This window comes from Psammomys obesus, unplaced genomic scaffold (assembly GCF_907164565.1).
Source record: "Psammomys obesus unplaced genomic scaffold, mPsaObe1.curated_primary_1811, whole genome shotgun sequence".
Taxonomy (NCBI): Eukaryota; Metazoa; Chordata; class Mammalia; order Rodentia; family Muridae; genus Psammomys; species Psammomys obesus.
The window spans coordinates 797,212-816,842 of NW_026590341.1; the positions used below are offsets into that span (position 1 = coordinate 797,212).

The following is a 19,631-nucleotide window of genomic DNA, read 5'->3' on the forward strand; positions in this document are numbered from 1 at the left end:
CAAATATCCGGATTTGGGGGTGGCGAGAGAAGAAGCAGGGTGAGCTATGGGTGGGTGGGGGGATCAAGACAGACTTCCTGGAGGAAAGAGAAGCGCTCTCAGGCTGGAGAGGCAGAACACCATGATGGTTGGCAGGGTGACCCTTTGCGGGCCGCGCTGGCTGGGCTGGTTTGGCCACTGCCCCAATGCTGGGAAGGCTGAAGATCCCGGGGCTGAACTCCCTACAGTCTCCAGCACTAGCCTCCGGCATAAAGCGGGACACTAGGGTCCGCCCTCGCCCTGCCTGCGGGGCGGGGCCGCACCTGCCGCTGGGTCTGTCGCTGCTGCGCACCTAGGCCAGGTAAACTGCCATCCGCCGTGCGATTCTCAGGTCTGAAAGCAGGTGGGTGACAGTCGTGACTCAGACACGTGGAGGTGAGTAGAGGTCGTGGTTCCCGTAGCCGCTCCAGTTCTAGGGTTGAGGACCTGGACGCACTTTGCTCCGAGGAGCCTTGGGGCCATGGTCCCACAGGAAGTAGCTCCGAACCAGGCAGGTTTCCCCCGCTCAGCCCGGAAGCTCGAGAGCGCTGCGTCCAGTCCCCTTCTCCGGGCCTTGCTTTCTTCACTCTGCCCGACGTGGTCAATGGCTTTCTCTTGACTTCAGTGCCCAGTCCATAGAGGCGGGCGAGGGGCTCAAGACCCCACCTTCGCTCCCAGGAGCGTATCTCAAACCTGAGCAATTCTAGGATACCCTGGACAGACTGAGGGCCTGGCTGGGCCCCGGACTCCCGGGGTCCCCAGCAGAGCTTCCGCCTCCTGCGCGCGCCAGCACTCGGTGCGCGCCCAGACTAGCTGTGGGCGCCCTTCCGCTCCCCGTGCGCGTCCCCAGCTTGCTCACGCGTTCCTGATAGGCTTGCTTGCAGCACCTGTTGGGGCCGGGGAAACAGGTCGTGCGCCACCCTCAGAAAACGAAGGGCAAGATGTAGGAGCGTGATGAACTCGGGGAATCGGTCACCCCGAGGCCTTTTATGTGCGCTCTTTCCTTTAAAAAAAGATATCTGGGAACCCAGCACACACCAGGAACGGGAGCGGCGCAAGTCAAGAGCTGAGCAGGAGCAACACCCAGGCGGCAGACCCGAAAGCAGAGAGCGGGGTCTGGTTTCAAGGAGCGCAGCCCCAGGGTACTCATTCATCCAAGAACACAGGTTGCTTGTGGAGCTTCAGGACTGGGCCTGCGGGAGAAAGATCTGGGCTTTCCAGGAATCCCGTAATTGCGGAGGCAATGCGGAGTGATCTGAGGATCCAGGCTAGGAATTAAATTCCAGCGCCTCCAAAGGACTTCAGGCGGATCTCTGTGAGTTCGAGGCCAGCCTGGTCTACAAAGTGAGTCCAGGACAGCCAAGGCTACACAGAGAAACTCTGTCTCTAGGGGGGGAAAAAAAAACGACTGAGAGGGTGACGGAGTCTAGGTGCAGGAGGCTCAAACATTATGGCAAAGGTGTTTGAGGGCACTGCCCCCAGTACCTCTGAACTTTGCTTCATTTCTTGACTCACAATGTGGGAAACACAGAACTGCCAGTTACTATGCATGGGATGCTCAGGAGTCCTATGAAAAGGCTTCAGGTACCAAATGGCTCCACAAGCGTAGAGGAATCTGTTCCCTTCAGCCTTTCTGGCTGTGAGCCAAAGGTGCACCATCACCCAGAGGTCACAAATGCCAAGCCATGGCTGGGTCAAAGTCAGATAAGGTGGCAGGAAAGCCTGTTTTTTGTGTCGATGATTCTGGGTGGCCTGAATCAGGGGCAGGGAGATTCTCTAGGACCTACTTATGCAATTGTGAGTGTAAAGGGTGGTCCGAGGACTGGAGAAGATCCCTGTCCAGTTCTGTAAGTAATGCTACTGGGCCCCAAGGCTCAGGTCAGTCTGGGGGGAAATCAGTGGTAACAATGGGAGAAAGCAGCTATCTTCTCCCGTCCCGCATCAGAACAAGGGGATTGTGTTTGACACTTTTCCTTGAAAAGGGGCTCTGTTCTCTCACCCCAGCCCTAAGCTAATGTCTTAGCCTTCACAGCTATTCACTCAACCAAGTCTGTTGCCTGGGAGGTAGACAGGATAAGGATGAGAGAGAGGTTCTCTAGGTTTCATTACTGGTCACCAGTTTCTGAGCTACCCCTTTGCCACAGTAGGTCAGAGGTGAGTCATGCACGGGACTTTTGGTTGTCGTTGTTGGGGGTTGTGCAGAGAACATAATTCCCCCCTCCACTCCTGAGTATAGTATAAACAAATGAAAGTACTTCCAGGATTGGCGCATGTCTTTAATCCCAGCACTCGAGAGACAGAGGCAGGTAGAGCTCTGAGTTCCAAGCCAGCCTGGTCTACACAGACAGATCTAGGACAACCAGGACTATATAACAAGAGCTTGTGTCAAAAGGGGGGTCAGGTAGAATCTAGGAGGCAGGCCTGCTACCCAGCTTGTCTTCCTTGTGTGTGTTAGGATGATTCTGGCTGGGGGTCTCCTTGCCGCAATTCCTGCACATCACCTTAACCTCTGAACTAACTGCCTACAGTCTAGCACAGGAACAAATGGAGTGCTTGGGGACTGGGGCAGTCTCCGGAGGAAGGGGCCTTCTTACTCAGTTACAGGAAGAGCCAGGCGAGGCGGGGCATGGACCGCCAGCAGCCCTCCCCGGCAGGGGAAGGGGTGGGTACCTGGGTGGGGTTTAGGTTTAGGAGAGGATGTGACTGCAAGGCCAGGAAACTGAGGGGGAAAGTTCTGACTAAAATATACATCAACAAAAGCCAGGTCCTCGCCCAAGCCTGGGGATGCATCGTGGGTAGCCACAACACCGTGGCTTCTCTCTGGGGCCCAGCTGAGGGGACAATTTGCTCACAAGTGCACGTTTCCGACCTCAATGGCCATCTTTCCTCGGGAGGAAAGATCTGGAACCCAGGTGACTGTGCTCCATGGCTCTGAGTGATCCTGTGGCCTTGTGGTCTCTCCTTGGTGGTAGGCTTGGCTGAGGAGAAGCCCATGATGCTGAGGTACATGAAGGCACGGTGGTGTGTATGTGTGTGTGTGTGTGTGTGTATGTGTGTGTACATACTACACGTGTGGGTGCATGCGTGTGCGTGGGCATGGGCGTACTTATGGTCCCTGAGGTATTTGGGAGTGAGCCTGTGACGCGAGGTGTGGGCAGCCTGAACCCTGTGGGAGAGGCAGTGTTGTACGGAAGATATGTGTGTGCTCATTGGCAAAGGTGAACTCAGTGAGGCCGAGTGGGGGTCAGAGAGGGGCTGCGCATGCATAGAATGTGAAAGAGAAGAGAGCACGGGCGGGTGCGGGCACCTGCTGCTTGAGTGAGTCACACCCTGGAGGTTTGGGCTTTGTTTCTGGCAGTGTCCATGGCTGCCTTTGTAGGGCTCAAGGTCTTCTGAGCTTGAGGAGGTTGAGGGCTATGGCAGGACATGCTCTTTTACTTGCTGGGCTGGAGTACATACTTCTGGCCACTCTGGGAGGGTCACTTGAAAAGCTTTGGTGGGTGGGTCTGCTTCTAGAACTGTAGAAGGACTGCCCTTCACCCAGAAGGGTTTCTAGAAGGATCACTTTGCCACCCCTGACAATAATGTGCCTCTTGCTGAGCTAGCTCCCAAGACTGATATCTAGCCACGCTGGAGATTTCTGGTTGAGCATTACCCAGTGCAGAACAAAGGAAGCCAGACTATAGGACTCATTCTCCTATACCTAAGGCCTGGGCCTTAGGTATAGGAGGGGCATCTGAGGCAGGCCAGGCCCAGGGGCTTGGGGCTTGAGCCCCTGTTCCTGCTGCCCATGTGTCTGTGCAGCATGGAGGAGAGTAGGGACCCTATAAATGCTTGTTGCATAAAGAGAGTGAACTTGGGGCACCCAGGTAAGAGGAGTCACCTAGGGCTGTGCTAAAGAAAAGCATCTGGAATGTTTCCTGCAGTCACGCCACTACAGAGTTTTCTGAGTCCCAGGTGTGTATAGTTGCTGTGGGCTGAGAATGAGGACCCTAGATAGGAGTTTGGGGTTCTCAGACGGGCTTCCCACGGCCCTTCAGAGTGGCCTCTAGGCCAGCCTGGTCCCCATTTACCTCTCTTGGCCCAGGTGAGCCTTAGCGTGTCCACAGGTGTGACGTGTCCACTCACATGTGCATGCGTGATTGCATCCAGAGCAAAATCTCACAGTTAGGTTTCATTCATATCCCCTTCATTCTCAGGTCCTGGCCAGGTGACACGCACACACACACCCACCTGCATACAGCAAGCTAGTCCATTACAGGGGACCGCCAGGAAGGAGGCTAACTGCTATCTCCTGAGGTCAGATCCTTCTTGGAGCATGTCTGCTGCGTCCCTGAGTCACCACGGTGGCCCCAGAACGGGTGAAGGTGGTCCGTGGACCTGTCCCTCCCAAGCGGTGTGAGGCAGAATTGCTCTCGTCTTGTATCTAGGAGCTCATCCAGCACTCTGAGACTGGCCAAGGTTGCAAGGCAGCTCTCTGGTGTGCAGCCAGTACTGCTGATGGCTGACAGTTACTGGTTAACTCGTCCTGTTCCTGTTTAACTTGTGCCCTGGGGATGGTGACAGCCTCTGACCTCCAGGTACCCTGTTCATCTGGCTGAACAGACAGAAAGGAGTTCTTCTCAGCCTTCAGTGGACCCATCTGCTCGGTTAAGGAGTCCCCGTGGAGCGAGGGGTGGAACCAGTGGACAGCCTGCCGTGAAGAGGCCCTGGACGAGCCATGGCAGGTAGGCAGGTCAGAGAGGGCCAGGAGCAAGTCTCCACCCCAATTTCTGCTTGTCAGGCTGGCTCAACATTACACTTTCTGCTGAGCTCTGTGCTTAAATACATACCAGAGGTCAAGGCCTGTGCTCATCCCTTCTTTCTAGTAGTTGCTTTGAATTCAGGGCAGCAGGGTTCATGAGAGCCTCTACTTCTCTCCTGCCGAGGGCCTCCAGATGAGTAAGCCTTGAAATCTCAATGGAGTCCTGGGGGTGTGAGTGGTTGGTTTGTTCATTTTTTCCCCAAGAAACAGGGTTTCTCTGTGTAGTCTTGGCAGTCCTAAATTTGAGTTGTAGAGCAAGCTGGCTTTGAACTCACAGAGATCCGCCTGCCTCTGCCTGCCTGAGTGCTGGGTTTACAGGTGTGCACCTCCGAGCCGGGCTGGGGATGTGAGTATTAAGTGAGGTGGTGCAGTGTAGCTCTCCAGCCTCCTGCTTAGGGGCGTCATCTTTACTTAGAGATGAGACGTTAGGCCTCAGAGAAGAGGGGAGGGCAGTCTGTGGCCAGCGGAGGGGGATCCTGGAAGCCCAGACTCCAGCTTGCCCTGTCCCTGTGAAAGATGTCAGAATGCTATGTATTCTTTCAGCCTTCAGCACCTGTAGTCCCTGTAGCTCTTGAGTAGAAGCCAGCTAGACTGAGGGATGCAGGCCCTACTCTGAAGGGGCAGCGTGGAGGCTGGACTCATGTCCAGCAGGGATACGCCAACAGATGGGCCTCTGTGGCTGGGCTGGCTCAGCTCAACTATGACTCTGGCCACTCCTCTCCCTCAGCACAAGGCTGTCACATGAGGGCCAGCAGAACACAACTGTCTCCTGCTGAGGGAAGAATGCAAGCCTGGGCTCAGGCCTATAGGATCCATGGATAGATGTAGTCACTGACACCAATCACCCATTGCCTTTTTTTTTTTTTTTTCTTTTAACCCCCTCCATCATAGAGCATCTGGGCATAGCATGGGAGTAGGTATTCCAGTATGGCTGACCTGTTGTACTTTTTCTGCAGGTGTCTGTGACAGGGCCCCTAATTTCCTCTCCCCATCTGAAGACCAGACCTTGGGACCTGCCCTTGGCAGTACAGTTGCTTTGAATTGCACAGGTTGGGTGGACTCTGGGCCTCAGTGTCCCCAGCCCTCAGTACAGTGGCTAAAAGATGGTCTGACATTGGGCAATGGAAGTCACTTCAGCCTCCATCAGGACTTTTGGTAAGAGACTGAGGTGTCCAGGATTAGAGTAACCACCAGGATATACCCATGGCCAGCCTTTCTGACCCTAAACTGTGATAACCAGGGCAAGGGCTATGTAGTACCTGTGTAAACTTGACATTGCAAAGTGTTCCCATGGACACAGATGGAGGGTTTACTTTGGGACTGGGTCTTAGTTTATGTTTCTTGTAGACTGTCTGAGGACAGAATCCTAAGTCTTTCATGGGTCACTGATTAGCTAAGCCTGTAACCAGACCCAGCCCAAATTCTGGGCACTTAGCTTAGTTCTTTAATCTCTCCCTGGGTGAATCCCAGACAGATGGGACTTGGGCAGCCACTGATGTTCTTGGTCCCCATGTGAGGGTTTGGCCTGATTTTCCCAGGGTCAGCGCCAACTTCTCAGGGGTCGTGTCTAGTGTTCTGGTGCTCAACTTGACCAATGCTGAGGACTACGGGACCTTCACCTGCTCTGTCTGGAATGTCAGCTCCCATTCCTTCATCCTTTGGCGAGCTGGTGAGAGAGTTCAGGGTGGTGGAGGGCAAGGGTTTCCTGTGGTCCTTAGGTCAAGGGAATAGTGATTCTTTGTCTGCAGGCCCTGCTGGCCATGTGGCTGCAGTGGTGGCTTCCCTCCTTGTCCTGCTGGTTCTGCTGCTGGTGGCCCTGCTCTATGTTAAGTGTCGCCTGAACCTGCTGCTTTGGTACCAAGACACCTATGGGGAGGTGGAGATGAACGGTATGTAAGGTTCTGTATGGATTCGGGTACAGGGTTCAGTACATTACTGAGATGCTGGCTGCATGCTGGGTTCTGCCCTGGATGGAGGGAGTTATAGCTCTAGAGGGCACTAGGTGACAAGGGCGGTGGAAAGTAGCGTCTCAGAAGGGCACAGGACTGGGGTCAACAGAAGGAAGAGTCCTGGAGTCTGGTTCACGTGTTCAGAGAAATGCTGGGCATGGGATAGGGGTTTCTCTATAACTGGCCGCGCTGACTGGCCTTCTTGCAGATGGGAAGTTATACGATGCCTACGTGTCCTATAGCGACTGCCCGGAGGACCGCAAATTTGTGAATTTCATTCTGAAGCCTCAGTTGGAGCGGCGTCGGGGATACAAACTCTTCCTGGACGACCGCGATCTCTTGCCGCGAGCGGGTACCGCCCATATCCCGCCTCCCAGTTCCCACTCTGTTCCCTGAGTCCCGCCCTTGTCACTGGCCCCGCCTCTCATCCGCCCGCCCACGCCCGTGCCCACAGAGCCCTCTGCCGACCTCTTGGTGAACCTGAGCCGTTGTCGGCGCCTCATCGTGGTTCTTTCAGACGCCTTCCTGGGCCGGGCCTGGTGTAGCCAGAGCTTCCGGTGCGTCGGGTGCTTGGCTTGGGGTGGGAAACCGGGAGACCTGGTCCTGCCCCTCCTGACGGTCCCGTCGCTGCAGGGAGGGACTGTGCCGCCTACTGGAGCTCACGCGCAGACCTATCTTCATCACCTTCGAGGCCCAGAGGCGTGAGCCTATCCATCCTGCTCTTCGTCTCCTGCGACAGCATCGCCACCTCGTGACCCTGCTGCTTTGGAAGCCTGGCTCCGTGGTACGAGGGCTGGGGGTTTGTGAGTGGGTGCCTGAGGTGCTGGAGGGCAAGGGGACCTGCAAGGCAGCCACCAGCATTGCTCTTTGGATCTGGGTGGCTAGAGGCTTCCAGTTTGTACATCCCCATGTGTTTATACTGACGGTCCAAACTTGGTCTCTAGACGCCTTCCTCTGATTTTTGGAAAGAGCTTCAGCTGGCACTGCCACGGAAGATGCAGTACAGGCCGGTGGAGGGAGACCCCCAAACCCGACTACAGGATGACAAAGATCCCATGTTAATCGTGAGAGGACGTGCTGCGCAGGGCCGGGCCGTGGAGTCAGAGCTGGATCCAGACCCTGAGGGAGACCTGGGTATGCTCATCTGGCCTCACTGCCGATCAAGGGGTCAGGCACAGCTCCAGCTTGGAGGACTCTGGCATCCAGAGATCCTGCCTCCTAAGGAGGTTTGACGTCTGCTGGCAGTGGCCCTCACTGCTTCTTACCAGGGGAGATGGTTTTGCTCCTAGGCTTCTGTCAGGGAACTCTCAGGGTTTCTAGTGTCATTGTGGCTGGTAGGTGAGCATGAAGTAACCCCTTCTGATCACAGGACCTAGCAGAAGCCTGGTGGCAGATCAGGCAGCCTTAGGCCTTGTGGTATTCTGCAGGTGTCCGTGGACCTGTCTTTGGGGAGCCACCAGCTCCACTGCATGAAAGCAGGGTCGCCATAGGAGAGGGCCATGGCAGTGAAATGGATGTCTCTGACCTTGGCTCTCGAAACTACAGCGTGCGAACGGACTTCTACTGCCTGGTGTCTGAGGATGATGTGTAGCCCTTATCCTAGCAGCCCAGATCATGGGATCAAGGCGGCAGCTCCCAGGGTAGAGGCAGGTACCCTCTCTCTCGGACACAACCCTTGCCTGTATCCCTGTGCCTCTCAGGGAAGGAGTGTGGCTCCGGGGTGTCACAAAATAAAATTCTCTTGGCTCTTGCTTGGGCCTGTTTCTCTTCTGGGTTATAACTGTTATGCCTCCTATTGCTTCTGCCATGAGACCCTGACCCTTTTCCTTTCTGTCTTTACCAGCACCAGGTTTCCCAAGCTGCTACCCACCCAAACCTGCCCTCTACCCTCAGCTATCCCTGGCATATCCCTTGCTCTAATAGCCCCTAGTATCCCTGCTTGGTACTTGGTTGGGAGTATGACTGGCCCCTCTCATTCTGGACAGATCCTTCAGTAAGAAGCCACTGTTGATACTTTTACAAGGAAAAATGGGTAGCCTTGCTTCTGATACTCGTGGACTTCAAGCCTGGGACAGCCAGTCTGGTCCTCTGGCCAGGGCACTTCTAACACCAGCTCAGGATAGACAGAGAGTATTGGGTGTGTTTATGGCATAGATACTGCTCATAAGTCTCCAGCTCTGCTGTGTCTATGCCACATATAGCAGGAAGGCTATCTCTGTCTACTCCTTCCCTGTCCTGTCCCTTCTGCCTTGGGAAGCTTAGGTGTGAGTCTGGAGGTGTGTCTTCAGGAACAGGTAGGCATGTTTGGGGACAGTGCACACTTCCCAGAAATACACAGAGCTGGGGCTGTATTCAAAATCACCTTTATTCCCAATGTTGCTGTCACAAGGCTGTCAGGCCAAGGGCAGCCCCACCCCTGCCACTGTGACTATGTTACCACCCAGTGCACCAGAGCAGCTCAAGCCCTACCCACTTCCCCTGCCCTGCAGAAGCCAATCAATTCCCAGTTGCAAGCCCCTGTTCTTCCCTGGTGGCTCCGGCCCCTCAAGGGTACACACAGGACTCCAGAGAGAGGTCCTGTAGCCATCAGCTCCTCTTCCATGTTCTGTGGGATGGCAGGAGCCGAGCCTGTCTCTTGGAAGCTGAATCACTCCACCTCCAGGAGGCTTCACCTATGGGCCCAGGAAATCCTCCTTCCGGTAGCCCTTCTGCAGTGGAGAGGGGACAGGGAAGTCAGGATTTCCTTTGCTGTCCCTGAGGTCCTGCCTTCCCCATAATGTTCTAGGCACAGCCTGGGCCCCTTGCCTTTGTGTTCCAGGCTTGTGTCCCTGCCCTGGTGACCTTCAACCTGCACTGAGCCTCATGCCCTGAGTCCCTGTTCCCAGGCTCTGTAAAACGTACCGCCCGGAAGTCACGGTGGAGCTTGCTGTACTGCCAGAGGTTGGCCAAGAGGCTAGAGGCTGCCCGGGAAGACTTCTCGCTGTCAGGGCTGTGGGCATTCAAGAGGGTCGGGGTCAAGGCTAGGATGTAGAATGGGTGAGTTGTACCTTGACCATGTTGCTGTGGGTTGGGTTGGTCCTTACCTATCTCTCTTCTTTTTGATGAAGATAAGCTTTCGGAGCCCATCAAAATAGAGCAGGTCCCGGGCAGCGATGGGGCTGGCTACCACCAGGTTGTTGAGCACAGCTATGATGTTCACCAGCACCTCAGCTGGGGGACACTTCTCACCCACACTACCAGGAAGCTTCTCAATCAGGTGGCTCACTACCTTTGTGGCTGATAAAGAGTTTAGGGTCAGTCTGCCAGATTCCCTGCTACCTTGGTGCCCAGAACCTCTGCCTCCCCAGGGGGCTGACACACACACCTGCCCACTCCATCTGACTTGCTAGCCAGAAGCCAGCTCCTTGGGAGGCATGGGCTGTGTACTGGACCAGGGACAGAACTCACACATCTCATCCTTGTTCCTGGCATTCCGAGACAGGTTTCGGATGAGACCAGTCAGTGAGCGAAGTTGGTTGTGGTCAGCGGTGCGAACTCGGTCCAGCAAGGGGTTTAGGATACGCTCCTGTTCCAGAGCCAGGCGGCTCAGGACACCTGCCCACTGCAGTGAAAGGTAGAGGACGTGGTGAAGCCCAGAAGCGCCCCAGCCAGCCCCAGCCAGCCCCGTTCAGGATTGAGGGACAGTCACTTCTTCACTTCTTGCTTGCTACTTGTGCCTGTTCTGTCAAGTCAGGACCTGACCAAGGACCCTTTCTGCTCAGAATGTCAGAACTCAAATCCACACGGGCCCATTCCTCAGACTGGAGCATGGGTTTCATGTCTCACTCCTAGAGATCCTTCCCCCAACAGACCATGAATTCCTGGGGCCTATGATATCCCTATGCGCCCTGGTGCCTATGCTAAAACCAGGAGTAGGGGCTGTCAGGCCACTGACCCTGCGGTCACCCGCGGTGATATTCTGTAGCGCCCCCGCAGCTGCCTCTGTTGTATGACGGTTTAGCTCACAGCGCTGCAGCAGCCGGTTGTACAGCCCCACGATCTGGGGGCTCCACAGCCACTCGAGACCCTTGGGATCCTTAGAGACTTCGGCAAAGGTGAGCGCATCAGCTGTGAGAGGAAGCTGAGGGGGAGGGCACCGCGGTCAACCAGGGCCAAGGGTGCAGCAGAAGTCAGGGCCTTAGGCTGGCACTCCCCATTCCCGACCTCCCTGGTCTCTGCTCACCTCACGTAGCCTCCGACTCTGTGGCGTAAAGCAGCCTACCACCTCACCAGGTGGTGCTCCGGTCATGTCCCTGCGGCCCCGGCCTTCAAGCCGCTGCAGGGCCGATGGTGGCATCTCATCATATAGGCGGTAGGACAAGTTCCTCAGCACACACACAGCATTCTCCACACTCTGCAGAGAACAGAGGGTGGTCAGAGCGGGCCGAGGCCCCGGGGGCCCCCTTGGCTCACCGGCTGCCCCTCACCTTGTCCTCACACTTGCCCACGTCCAGGGCATGGTTGATGTAGGTGACCAGGGCATCCACTAGCCCGTGGCACTCACGCATCTTCTGACGAGTGGCCTGGGAGGCCGAGCTGAGGTTCCTGGGGATGGAGGCAGGTCAGAGCTCCCCCAGGGATACCAACACAGTCCCCCCAGGGACCCTGGAAGGGTTACTTCAGGAACCCTTAACCGCGGCCCTTGTCCTGGAGATGAAATCACCAGGCACTGATTTGTCCATCCCTGTACCCTCCAGTTCCTGGACCTTATTAGATACTTCTGGCTCTGCCCTTCACAAACCCATCCCCCAATCAGCTCTTCAAAGTTTAGGAAGATAGATGTCAGGACAAGAGACTCTATTTAATGGATCACAAAGCCCTAGGGTGTCCTGACCTCCACACCTCCATATCTGGCCTGTCACCCTCAGGCCTCAGCCCCTAGACTTTTCCCTGCTGTTTTCGACTCCCAGCGGACTCGGCTAATTGTCCTTGTCATTTAGGTGGCAAAAGAACATGCTTCTAGAAGCTTCCCTGATCCTTCTCTTGTCACCTGGCTCTTTCCCCTCAGCATCTCCTCACCCAGTGCCTCCACTTAGCACACCTGAGGAAGCCAGTAGCATTGTAGAAGATCTCTGCCTCAGAGGCATTCTGCTGGATGAGGGGGGGCCCGCCTGCCCCTGACAGGGGACTTAGCACCAGGTCTGTGAGCTGCTCCAGTGTATCTCGGGCGAGGCGATCCTTTAGGTGGTCACTGGAGGACAGATTCCACAGGATCCCTGCACAAGATGGGGCCAAGGCTGTGGTCAGGGTCAGCTCCCTGGCCCTTCTGCTTCCTCTGGAGGTGGCGTGAGCAGTTTCTCCACATTCTCTTTTTACAAATATTTATTTTTTAATTATATGTGTGTCCATGCATTAGTATATCATAAGCACACGAGCTGGAGTTACATGCAGTTATGAGCCGCCTGATGCAGGTGCTGGGAGCAGAACTTGGGTCCTTTGGAAGAGCAGCAAACACTCTTCTTCACTGAGCCATGACCTCAGCTCTGGACCCCACACTTTCTTGGAGCCTTGCCTTACTCTAGAGCTCCACTGGAGAGGCCCTCAGTGTGACCTTTGGAGGTATGGGGCAGGAGAAGAGCCAGAGAGACAAAGAAGGTGTGGGGATTGGAAGGCCTGGGAGTGGAAGTGCCTGGAAAGAGAGGGTCGATGCTGTTGCTCAGGGGCAGAGCACTTGCCTTGCCTGTACGCACGAGCACCATACCTTGCACCACAGAAAATAAGAATAAAAAGCCACAAAAATTAGAGTTTTGTCGGTGTGACGCTTACAATCTCAGAATTTAGGGAGCTAAAATAGAAGAAGTACCATGAGCTTGAGGCTATCCTGGGCTACACAGGGAGACCCTCTCTCATAAACAACTGCCAGGCATAGTAGTACATGTCTTTAATACCAGCATTCGGGAAACACAAGCAAGTAATTTCTGTGAAGCTGAGGCCAGCATGGACTACATAATGAGTTCTGGGTCAGCCAGAGCTACATAGTGAGACCTTGTCTCAACAAGAATACACACAACACCTACAACAGTAAGCTTAGCTTGGCATGATGGCTCATGTCTGCAATCCCAACAACTCAGAAGGATTACCACGAATTTATGGCCAGGGTGTGATACATAGTGAGATAGAGGCCAGTTTAGTGTACAGAGTGGGGTAATAAAAATGGGTTGGGAAGGGCTGGAGACATGGCTCACTGGTTAAGAGCATAGGCTGCTCTTCAACCGGACCTGAGTTCATTTCCCAGCACCTACATGATGGTTCACAATCATCTGTAACTCCAGTTCCAGAGGATCTGATGCCCTCTTCCAACCTCCGTGAGCAATGGCCATGCATGTGGTGTACAGACACTGATGCAAGCAAAACATTCATACACATTAAATAAATTGAATATAGACACATACATATACATACACACACACACACACACACACACATGCTTGTTGCTGTTCCTGCTGTTTTTGTATAGGACACAGATTTAATTCCCATAACCCACATCACTTTTAACAACCATCTCTGACTGTAGTTTCAGAGGATCCAATGCCCTCTTTTGACCTCTGTGGGTACCAGGCATGTGTACTGTAAATGTACATATATGTAGGCAAAAACTTCATATACATAAAACATAAAAAATAAACAAATCTTAAGAAAAACAAAACAACAAAATAAGCCAGGCATGGCCTTTAATCCTAGCAAACTCAGGAGGCAGAGGCAGGTGGATCTCTATGAGTTTGAGAGCAGCCTTGTCTATGCAGCAAGTTTCAAGGCAGCCAAGGCTACACAGTGAGTCCCTGTCTCAAAACAACAAAAACCAAAGCTGAACGGCAACCCCCCCTCCCCCCCCCAAATTGCAAGATGGGACAGGGAAGGCATAAGATGAAGACGTTGTCGAGGATACGAAAGGGAAAGAGGGGAGTACAGTGAGAGAGAGGCAGGGACAGGTCAGGGGAGAGGGCAGAGGAGGGGGACGGAGTGCAGAGGCCAGAGGGACAAGGGTACCTGTGACATTTTTGCGTAGCTCGTCATCCTGCTCTCGGAGGGTCCGCAGCAGCTCAAAAATGCCGTTCTCTTCCACCAGCGCCAGCTTGTTGTCCGCATTGTCGTAGATGAGGTTGCGCATGGCACCTGTGGCATGGCGCTGCACCTCCTGGTTAGCGTGGTTGAAGAGCTTCACCAGCCTCGGCACCGCCTGAAGGCTGCGAGCCTGTGGCAAGTTATATATATATATATATATGTGTGTGTGTGTGTGTGCGCGCGCGCGCGCGCGCACACTTGCAGACTGTGAAAGTGCGTGCAGACGTGTCCACATGCGTGAAAATAAGTGCATATGCGTGTGTAGGTTATCCAGATGGTACACAGCGCATGCAAACATTTCGGGGGTGGAAACGCTGACTATCCTACAGGTATGGACAGGACCCGTGCATGTATGTTCAGGTATTATGGAGGTAATCCAAGTCAACGGAGACGATGCATATATGAGCCATAGGCATATATATGTACGTGTGTGTGTGTGTGTGTGTGTGTGTGTGTGTGTGTGTGTGTGTGTGTATGAAGGTGTAGATAGGTGATGCAGGTATATACAAATATGACATTTCTGCCCCTTTTCTGTTGAGGATACAGAGAGGCGAGCTTTCCCCAGCCAGTCTAGTGATTACCAAGGAGGGCCAAGGACCAAAGGTCATGGAGGGGTGGGGACTGGTGACAGTAGTCATCGTGGGCACCGGGGCTAGCGGGGTAGTCAGCAAGAGATAACGGGGTGGGCCGTGGCGTGTCACCTGCTTCTTGGCTGCCGAATCACTGTAGCACCTGTGCTGGATGTAAGCTGCCCCCAGCACCTGCAGGTTGGGGTCTGAGGCCATGAGGTACTTGACTGCTGAGGGCAGGTCAATGTCATCAAAGCTGTAGAAGCAGGGCTTAGTCAGTGGTCAGGCAGACCTTAGGTTTGGGCCCGACTGTGGTACAGGCCCTCCCTGCTCCAAGCCCAGCTCCTCACCCACTGCTGAGCCTCTGCAGGGTCCGATGGCCTGTGTAGCTGTCCAACCCTCGTACGTCTGGCAGATGGCCTGAGTCAGCCAGGCTAAGGCTGAGACTGCGTACAGATGGGGCTCTGGCCACCGGCTCCAGGCCAGCACCTGACACTGATCCGGTACCCCCACGGCTTCGGTGGCTGCTCTGAAATCTCTGCAGGGTTCGCATGGCGGGTGCTCGGATGGTCCTGCTGGGTGGGCCCTCGGTGGCCTCTGGCCAGTCCAGGCCTCCTGCTCGGCTAGAGCTGGAGCTGGCCTGGCGCTCATAAGCATAGACCCTGTAGGTGGAGGCGGCTGCAGGCTCCAGTTGCTCAGACACCACGCTGTATCGGTCGTCCAGGCCCCCCGGCCCCAGCCTCAGTGAGCGCAGGGACAGTGTGTCATAGTCGGCTCTGCTGGCTGCCCCACCTCGCTCATGGAAGGACACGGGCCGGGTGGGAATAGGAGGCGTGGGCTGGGCACCCCCGTATCCCACAGCCCCAAAGGCACTGCCCCCATTGTGGGCAGAGCTCAGCCTCCGACTGCAGCTCAGGTCCACAGCTGAGCGAGAGGACCAGGAGGCTGGGCTGTAGGCCGGCTTGGCGATGGGCCGGTAGGTCTATGGGAGGGGAGGGCACAGTGAAGGTGGATCTGGGGTTTACCTGGCACCCTCCCCTTCTGATCCAGAGTTCCCAGCCTCCCCCGTCAAGCCTCCCCCTCAGTGTGGACTGCAGAGTTGACTCCCCGACTCACCGAGGTCTTGTCCCCACTCAGGCCCTGGGATCGAGAGCTGAAGCCAGCTTGCATAGTGTGGTATTGACCCCTGGGCATGCCTGTGGACAGAGACAGTGACAGCCTGACCATGACAGGAAAGTCCTGGCTTTTTATTCCTCCTTTCTGCCAGAGGTATCTGATCACAACCCTGAGTGTGACATCAAACCCAGGGCAGGAAGGTTGAGTGGATTTGGGGGCTAATGGCTTTGTTCGTGGCTCTGCCATGGCTGAGCCTGGTAAGTCTGTTCTGGTAGGTCCCCTCTCCCCAGAACTCCAGACTGCCTTCTCTGCAGGATAAGTTCAGACAACTTATCCTGCTGACCTCTGGGCTGCCTGGAGAATATGCCAGGGTCTCCATCAGCAGCCTTGCCCCTGCCAGAGCGCAGCATCTGGGCTCCTCCAGGAAGCCAGCCCCGTATGACCCCCTTTGAGTCTCTGTTATGCCCAGACTCCATCTGTACTACCGTCATAAGGGAGTGACACCGTGCAGGCCAAGGATGCAGTCTCTCTGGATCAGTCTGCTCCGACGGGCAGAGGTAGAGCCCGAGGCAGAGGCCACACCCACCCACCCAGCTGCATATTAGCTGAGGACAGGTGTCAGCCCAGCTCCGTGGTCAGTGGACAGAAGGGTGGGTGGGTGGGGAGGGAGGACTGGTCAGAAGCTTGGAATGATATGTAGGTGATTGGATTGGTGGGAGAGAGGGAGATAGATGAGAGAGGATCACATGGGTGTATGGAAAACGAGCAACTGAATGAACAGATTAGTGTGCTCGGAGGAGACAGACAGAGGTTATAGACAGACAGAGATGACAGACAGAGGTGAGACCGACCATACAGGAAACATCACCCTGAGAGTTGATGGTGATAATGGGCAGCCCTTGGCTGGACTTGGCCTCTGCAAAGGCTCCTTTGCTTTCTGGGTGGCTCCCTGAGTGGAACAACCACCCCAGAGGTCAGCATGGGTATGGAGAAGGGGACTTCGACTCCTTCTAGTCCTGCCCAAAAGGTGGACAGTCTGGTGTTCCCCAGACCCACCCAGGTTAATGAGGCTTCTGGGCAGGGGCTGTTAACCCTTTGACGCTCGTGAGGACCAGTCTAGGGGGCACACCCCAGCCTGGGGACCTTATGCCCACCCCCAAATTACTATCCTCCTCCCCCTAATTGGCAGGGTTGCCAGGTGGTAATTAACCCCTCCCTGTGTCCTCCCCCACCCCATGACCCCTGGGCATCCAGTAAGGCTTAGGCTCAGAAAGTTTTTAGGCAGCAATCCAGTTCCTAACAACCCTTTTTCTCTGGCCAGTAGCTAGAGGCCAGACGTCAGTCATGTGGACCACTGTGAACTGGGGTCTGGCTCTCTGAACAGAAGTTCATTGTGCTGTCTAAATTTAATTCCTGTTGTTGTAACCTGGCAGGTGGGGAAAGGATGCTTGTGGAGTGACTGCCCTGAGCCCAGCACGTCTGAATGACCCTCTAACACACACACACACACACACACACACACACACACACACACACACACAGCTGCCAGCCCCTGAGGAGCACCCTGCCAGCTATTCTCATGAAGTGTATCTGGGTCACTCCTGGTAGGCCCAGTTCTGCAATTCCTCAGGGAGCCCCTGCTCCAGACAGACCTGGGCTCTATCTAGGATCGTCCCTCTCTCACACTGCCACACTCACTCCCATCTGGTTAGGAGCCACTCTAGCCTCTGTCTGGGACCTCAAGTAAGCCTGTGTGTTCTGTGGTGCCGGGAGGGAATGTGTTAGGGGTCTGCCTGACCGACAGGTTGTCCTGGCTGCTCAACTTATACCTTCCAGGTCTCCCCAACTTAGGGAGTGGGTGGGCCCTGCTCCAGGACCCCTGTCCTGGCTGGGGAGGAGGCATGCCCCACCCAGGCTGTTCCCTATGCCTGCTGGGGCGGGGCAGTGACTCAGAGCAGGCCTCTGCGAGGTGAGTCAAGGCCTGAACCCCGAGCTTCTACGGCCTCTGCCCCTGCCACCACCACTCCTACCCTAGCCATCTCAGCCTGCCCACTGCCACCACGTCCACCTTCATCACCCTCTGCTGCCTACTTGTACCCAAGTTAGCCTACCTCTGGCGGGCTCCGCGGCGCCATCAAGCTCAGCAGACCCATTGTGCCGCGACTGCTGGCCCAGCTGCAGGAGGCGGGCTCGGACTTGCTCCTGGACTCTGGCGGCTCGAAGCCTATCAGCCTCCGGCCCCTCGGCACCCCGGCGATCCAGCTGCAGGTCCGAGGGCAGCGCCAGGGAGCAAACACCGGCCTCAGGCTGCAGGGCGGACAGCAGGAAGTTACCCTCCTGCATAGTGACAGGGGCGACTAACCAGCCCACCGGTCCCGGGCCTCCTCCCGGTCTTGTCCCTCAAGGCCCGGTTCCAGAAGACTCTTCCTGGCTGACTCTCTTAGACAGACGCCCGCCCTGCCCAGAGCTTGGCTGGGGGCGGGGACACCTGGGCCAGGTGGGAGGGAGGGGCCTCCCTCTGCCTGCTTAAGGTGGAATTTGGGCGGAAGAACTGGCCCTGCGCGTCCTCAAGTCACGCCTGGCCTTCCCTTTTCTCCTATCCCAGGACAGGGCCACAGGGACGTGGGTTCTACTTGCTCTCAGCCTTCCAAGCCCAAAGCCCCGTGGGTGCCGGTGTTCTCAGTATGAGAGTAGGACAGGGAGCCTGTGGGGACCTGTTACTCCAAGCTATATGAGAAGGGGTGTCCCGGCCTGGGGGTTGGGAGCTCTTAAGCATCATAGACCAAGCAACCTCTAAGACTGCTGGACCCAGTCTTGGTGAGGTCCCAGCAGGGTTGGCATCCAGAGACAACTTCGTGTTTCTAGAGTCCTGGGAGAGGTTAAAGAACTTGAATGCTAGAGTTTTAGGGTCAAAAGCAGCCCCATGATAGCCCTAAACCTGGGCCTTACAACTCAATAATGAGAGCCCAGTGAAGCAGACAGATGTCCACCCCCTGACCTGCAAACCCAGAAACTCACCCCAGCCTCCATCACTACAGAGGCTTCAGAAGGGCTGCTTGGCCCTCTCTGGCACCTCTCCCCAGCTTCTGCCCCCCAGGCCTGGGGTGGGAGGCTCGTTCCCAACATATGAGTCAGGGCAGGCAGGCGGGGTGCCCCAAGGGGTTGACTCAGAGGGGCCTAGGCTCATGTCAGCACCTGCCAGGCTGGGGGGCCAGGAGCCTGGGGAGAGAGCTGGGCCAGAGAAAGTCGGAAGGCTGGAAGCAAGGGGCATCAGCTCGTTTTTAGAAGGTCTCCGAGCACTGAGCCAGGTAGACTGGCATGTTGGGAGTTAGGCCTGGCATCCAGGTGGACTGGAGAACTTAAAAGTCAAAACTAGGAGGGCTAGAGCGTGGAGCAAGTTGCCTCAACATGCCCATGTACTTCCCTTCAGCATTCCTGGTTCTCTGTCCTCAGGCTCTGCCTCTTCCCAGAACCTAGTCCCTGGGCTCAGCCTGAGCACCTTCTCCCACACCAGGCCGGTAGCCTTTAGTCCTAGTTCTTTAAAGGCATTTGCTTTAACAGCTAGGAGCAGAAACCTGGAAATGGAGAGCGCTCAGAGAAAGTAGATAGCATCAGGGACAAGAGCAGGCTAAGTACAGAAGGGCTGGAAGATGGGAGTCAGAAGCCAGAGGGTGTTGGGCAGAGAGCGTGGAGGGTGAAGCCCCTGCAGGATAGAGTCTGGCTTTCTTCTACTAGTCTGGAGGAAGGCAAGGACTGGGCAACCTACCTTGCTGCTGGCCTGGGCCCCACTGGACCCCTGGTTCATTCTGGGGGTCACTGCTGTAGAACAATTCCTCCTTGGTTCCATCCGGGTCTGAGATCCTGTGGTGGGCTCCATTAGGGCCCGGCTCCTGTGGGCAACAGCTGCCGTTTGGAGATGGTACCGTGGGGGCACCGGAGGATGGGGTGGGAACGTTGCACACCCATCTCATCAGACCGGTTGCTTCCCTGGGAGACGTGTTTCGTGTGGAAAAATCCTGGGAGACAAGTTTGTGCGGCGCCGTGCGGCCTGGAGGCACACGCCTGAAGAGGCCC

At 55.7% G+C, this 19,631-nt stretch overlaps 2 protein-coding genes across 6 annotated transcripts; one reads left to right on the top strand and one right to left on the bottom strand.

Annotated features, from left to right (window-relative positions):
* Positions 1–287: 287 nt before the first annotated feature.
* Positions 288–8,522, top strand: Sigirr (single Ig and TIR domain containing). Of its 5 annotated transcripts, none has more exons than XM_055606837.1 (10): positions 288–414; positions 4,218–4,745; positions 5,779–5,977; positions 6,361–6,491; positions 6,571–6,711; positions 6,980–7,123; positions 7,226–7,328; positions 7,405–7,555; positions 7,716–7,905; positions 8,199–8,522. In XM_055606837.1, exons 2-10 carry the CDS (start codon positions 4,739–4,741, stop codon positions 8,360–8,362), a joined length of 1,230 nt encoding a protein of 409 aa, XP_055462812.1. In that variant the 5' UTR covers positions 288–414; positions 4,218–4,738; the 3' UTR covers positions 8,363–8,522. The 5 variants fall into 5 exon arrangements, with proteins under 5 accessions (XP_055462812.1, XP_055462815.1, XP_055462814.1 ...); XM_055606840.1 differs by having other exon boundaries at positions 4,449–4,745; XM_055606839.1 differs by having other exon boundaries at positions 4,599–4,745.
* Positions 8,523–9,118: 596 nt separating this feature from the next.
* Pkp3 (plakophilin 3) lies at positions 9,119–18,024 on the bottom strand. The gene is made up of 13 exons (XM_055606836.1): positions 17,669–18,024; positions 15,558–15,637; positions 14,792–15,423; positions 14,574–14,697; positions 13,798–14,002; positions 11,852–12,026; positions 11,238–11,355; positions 10,994–11,164; positions 10,706–10,891; positions 10,219–10,372; positions 9,855–10,047; positions 9,673–9,760; positions 9,119–9,479 (listed from the first exon to the last, which is right to left on the bottom strand). The coding sequence occupies exons 1-13, from the start codon at positions 17,898–17,900 to the stop codon at positions 9,444–9,446; spliced, it is 2,394 nt and encodes a 797-aa protein (XP_055462811.1). The 5' UTR covers positions 17,901–18,024; the 3' UTR covers positions 9,119–9,443.
* Positions 18,025–19,631: the final 1,607 nt, after the last annotated feature.